The sequence below is a fragment of the Triticum aestivum genome, chromosome 3B (genome assembly GCF_018294505.1).
Source record: "Triticum aestivum cultivar Chinese Spring chromosome 3B, IWGSC CS RefSeq v2.1, whole genome shotgun sequence".
Lineage (NCBI taxonomy): Eukaryota > Viridiplantae > Streptophyta > Magnoliopsida > Poales > Poaceae > Triticum > Triticum aestivum.
This window is the reverse complement of record NC_057801.1, coordinates 551,280,343-551,284,945: the sequence shown is the minus strand read 5'-3', so window position 1 is coordinate 551,284,945 and position 4,603 is coordinate 551,280,343. Positions and strand designations below refer to the sequence as shown.

General features: G+C 44.4%; 1 protein-coding gene across 1 annotated transcript; it reads left to right on the top strand.

Annotated features, from left to right (window-relative positions):
• The first annotated feature begins 327 nt into the window (after window positions 1-327).
• On the top strand, window positions 328-4,603 carry LOC100136994 (aspartate aminotransferase, cytoplasmic). The gene is made up of 12 exons (XM_044494213.1): window positions 328-633; window positions 768-839; window positions 936-997; window positions 1,607-1,690; window positions 1,799-1,898; window positions 1,982-2,102; window positions 2,233-2,396; window positions 2,548-2,685; window positions 3,099-3,220; window positions 3,339-3,433; window positions 3,873-3,993; window positions 4,247-4,603. Exons 1-12 carry the CDS (start codon window positions 433-435, stop codon window positions 4,329-4,331), a joined length of 1,365 nt encoding a protein of 454 aa, XP_044350148.1. The 5' UTR covers window positions 328-432; the 3' UTR covers window positions 4,332-4,603.

Genomic DNA, 4,603 nt, shown 5'->3' with positions numbered 1-4,603 from the left:
AATTAGTTTTCATTACCACATGTGAGAAACCCCGTAGATTTGCAAAAATGACTCCATCTCGAAGCGCGAGCGTCTCACCGATAATACTCCCTGTGCAAACTAATACGGAGTACTACTGTAAAAGAGTAGAATACGACCCTTTTCCGCAAAAAAAAAGTAGAATACGACCCACACCAGGCGACGCCGTGGAGAGCCACACCCCGACGGCACCGATCACCGCGAGAACTTTGGCGTGTACGCATTCGCGTGACACGACGCCAGCGGAAACAGCCATCCACGCCAAGGCGCCGCGCCCGCCAGCCGTTTATAGCGAACCCAGCGGCCGCACGCGGGTGCGCTCTGCTCCCCACGTCCGCGCCCCTCGATTCCACACCAGCACGCGGCACGCGCCCGAGACGCTCGTACGGGCCGGCGCACCCTAGCCGGGCCGCGATGCCCACGGCTAACGTGCGCGCGGCGCAGCCTAGCGCCGACCGCAGGTTAAGTACGCTGGTGCGCCACCTGCTGCCTTCTTCCCCACGAACATCAGCAGCGACCGCCACCTCCGCCGACTCGCTCCAACCTTTCCCCACCATGGCGTCGCCCTCCGTCTTCGCCGGGATCGCGCAGGGCCCGGAGGACCCCATCCTCGGGGTAAGCCCTCCCTCCCTCCTCCGATCCCCAACTCCACTCCCTCCCTTCCCCTCCCCCACCGGCTGGTCCGGCGCGATCGCGCGGTTTTGTTTGTCCCGTCGGCCTGATTGTTGCTTGCTTGGGCGTTGCGGCAGGTGACGGTCGCGTACAACAAGGATCCCAGCCCCGTCAAGGTCAACCTCGGCGTCGGCGCCTACCGGACCGAGGTGAGAGGTGTTTTGGGGGAATTTCATTGAATTGCTGCGCTTCTCTATTGGATCAGAGCTGGATTTGACCATGGCTAACGTTTTGGTCGGAGTCAGGAAGGGAAGCCCCTCGTGCTGAATGTGGTCAAGCGCGCCGAGCAGATGCTGATCCATAACGAGTAAGTCTGGCTCCAAATCGGGATGATCCGCATGATTTTCGTGCCCCTTTTAAGTGACTGAAGTTTCATTCCGTGAGCTTGTATCCCGAACTGAATAAATTTCGGATTCAACTAGTTAGCAGATCTAACCTCTGGATAAAATACTCGTCCTAGCGTGGGAGTGTTGTCGTTGGTATCCTTTTGTTAGTAGATCGTATGGCTATCGTACTGTATTCTGCAATATAATTGTTGCCTAGGTATTTTATTGACCTTTACCGTTCCACCCACTTGATTATAATATATTTTCAGGATATTTTGGTGGTTTCCCCATGTTGTACGGTCGTGTAGAATTAGCTGACGTACTTGTACTTGCAGTTCCGGGTACGGCACTGCTATTCGAGTTTTCCTTATCGCTAGTTACAGTATATATTTCTCAGTAGATGATTCTGTTTTACAAGCACTGCAGCGTGTTCCATTCCGTGTATAGTATAAACTGTTGATACATGGGGAGTTTCTTGTATGAGTTTACATAAGATTTACTGCTGTAAGAATAATTTTGTGCAGCAACTAACTGCTGAGAGTGGAACTTATGATGGCATTATTTAACCTGTAACTGCTTACTCTGCTTAGGTCACGTGTTAAGGAGTACTTGCCGATCACTGGATTGGCCGATTTCAACAAGTTGAGTGCTAAGCTTATCTTCGGTGCCGACAGGTGTGTTTGTTAAACCACTACCTTTAATTGATGATAATTTTGTGTGAAGCCTTTCATACCAAAGAGTAAAATTGTCTAACTAGAGTACCTCCCTTTTTCCTGGAATAGTCCTGCTATTCAGGAAAATAGGGTGGCTACAGTGCAGTGCTTATCAGGAACTGGTTCCCTACGAGTGGGAGGTGAATTTCTTGCAAGGCACTACCATGAAGTAAGGAGCTTTTCTTGTCTCCTTTATTGGCCGCTAGACGTAATTGCATTGTCTGATTTCTAAATTATGAACATTTTCTCCAGCGCACTATCTACATCCCCCAGCCAACCTGGGGGAATCACCCAAAAGTCTTCACTTTAGCTGGCCTGACTGCTAGGAGTTACCGGTACTATGATCCTGCAACTCGTGGACTGGATTTCCAAGGTGCCTACTTCAATTTTTCATATACACTACTATGTGCTCAATTTGCAATTTCAGAAGAGGACGTTTGCACACTAATACTGGATTGTTTTAGGTAGTCTTACTTAATCAAGGATATGTTTATGTGCTGCAGGACTCTTAGAAGACCTCAGTTCAGCTCCCTCAGGCGCAATTGTACTGCTTCATGCATGTGCCCATAATCCTACTGGTGTCGACCCAACCTTGGAACAGTGGGAACAGATCAGGCAGCTGATGAGATCAAAAGCATTGCTGCCATTCTTTGACAGTGCTTACCAAGTAAGTAATTGACATGCCTAATACTGATGCTTCTTAGGGAATATACCACATGACTATATAGCCACATAATTTGTTGATTCTTTGTTCACATGGCATATTTTCTTCCAAATAGCTTACAAATAAAGTAATGTGCTTGAAATGACCTGTGAAGGGATTTGCAAGCGGAAGCCTTGACAAAGATGCCCAATCAGTGCGCATGTTCGTCGCTGATGGTGGTGAATTGCTCATGGCTCAAAGCTATGCCAAGAACATGGGATTGTATGGAGAGCGTGTTGGTGCTTTAAGCATCGTAAGTTATCTTATCCTAATACTTTGTTATTCACCTTTGTGGCCTTACCCTTAGTTTTTGGACTTGAATTCGAGCTTGTAGGCATCTTCTTGCTGTGTTGATGGTAATAGTTAACTTCCAGAATTGCCTCCGCAGTTGTGTGATCCGATATGCTAAAATGCATAGAGTTATAGTTACATACAGGTGTTTGCTATACAGCTATAATTGCAGTTGTATATCTTATACAACTGTAATAATTCTTATCTACTCATACCTCACTATGACATGGAAACTTCTTTTAACCTTCTTTTAATGAGATAGTAGATGTACTTGGTGAACTTGTGTCATACATAAGAGGCTGTATTGCATCTCATATTTTTCATTTTACTGAGTTGTTGGAGGAACTGAAAGAAAAATCCAACTTGATGTTTTAGGTTTGTGGGAGTGCTGATATAGCTGTTAAGGTTGAAAGTCAACTTAAGCTTGTAATTAGGCCTATGTATTCGAACCCTCCTCTTCATGGTGCTTCTATTGTGGCTACCATACTTAAGGACAGGTACTATTCTATTCAATCATAGAATGAGTTATGTTCAAATGAATTTTTATTGGCAGATCGACAAATCTTATAATTGGTAGTGCTTAGTTCTTATTGACTATTTTTTGTCAATTTGTAGTGCTATGTTCGACGAATGGACCGTGGAGCTGAAGGCCATGGCTGATAGGATAATTAGCATGAGGGAGCAGCTTTTTGATGCGCTGAAAATCAGAGGTACTAGTTTCTGTCGAAGTCCAGTGTTTCCTCTTTGCTGTTAATAACATAGTTAATGTCTGACTAATGGCCTTTTTCTCCCAGGATCTTCTATCAGAACCTAGTATCATTTTATTTTCAGCAATTGATACAATTTCTATGAACTAATTGTTCTTTGGATATTAGTATTACGTTATTCTGATTTCTGAACAGTTATTCTGATTTCTGAACAGAAACGTCTTGGGTTATTAGCAAAATCTGATAAATATCTGATCTCCTATATTTGTATATGGTTTATTACTAAGTTCCTGTTAAGATCCCTGAAATTTGAAGTTCATGTAGTGCAGTGAGTGTTCTGGTTCAGGTCCATCGATCTCCAAGTTATGGATGTTCAATCTTTTGATCCATTTTTTATTAATTCCTCTATACCAAAGTGTTGACCATTTGTCATATCATGCAGAAACACCTGGAGATTGGTCCCACATCATTAAGCAGATTGGGATGTTTACTTTCACTGGGCTCAACAGTGAGCAAGTAGCCTTCATGAGGCAGGAATATCACATTTACATGACATCTGATGGGTAATGCCTCGTGAATTCTCACCCATTTACATATGGCGCCAAAAATGCATTAGTAGTGTACTCCCTCCGTCTTATAATGTAAGACGTTTTTTGGCACTACGTCCTACATTATGGGACGGAGGGAGTAACTTTGATGTCTTCTTTTGCAGTCGTTATGTTTATGAACATTTGCTTTCTTTGGTGGTTTTCATTCTCAAGAGTCACCTGTAGCAATTTCATATTCATATTGACAAGTCGTATATTTCTCTTACAGGAGGATCAGCATGGCCGGTTTGAGCTCCAGGACTGTACCCCATCTTGCAGATGCCATACATGCTGCAGTTACAAAACTGAAGTGAATGATAACATTGCAACCCCTTCCCAATAAAATGTTAAATTGCCTACAGCAGTGTCCGAAGGTTCAACCAGAGGTGTGTTACTACTGGCTGAACTCAAGAATTTGCCTTGTAGACTCGCTAAACTTGTTGTCTGAGACAGTTTTGTACACACCGGATTAAAGATGATGGTGATTTCGAATCCCGAATAAGCTGCAGTTGTGATGCTTTCGTACCCTTGAATGCTGTGGTATTTATCCTGCAGCGCTGTATAATGCATAGTTTTGGGAAGCTAA

What these genes read in the sequence shown, in the direction of transcription:
- LOC100136994 (XM_044494213.1), top strand. Translation starts at nt 433, where the DNA reads ATGCCCACGGCTAACGTGCGCGCGGCGCAGCCTAGCGCCGACCGCAGG. An exon ending in TCTTTGACAGTGCTTACCAA is followed by an intron (nt 2,397 to 2,547) that starts GTAAGTAATTGA and finishes TGACCTGTGAAG; the next exon opens with GGATTTGCAAGCGGAAGCCT. An exon ending in GCTACCATACTTAAGGACAG is followed by an intron (nt 3,221 to 3,338) that starts GTACTATTCTAT and finishes GTCAATTTGTAG; the next exon opens with TGCTATGTTCGACGAATGGA.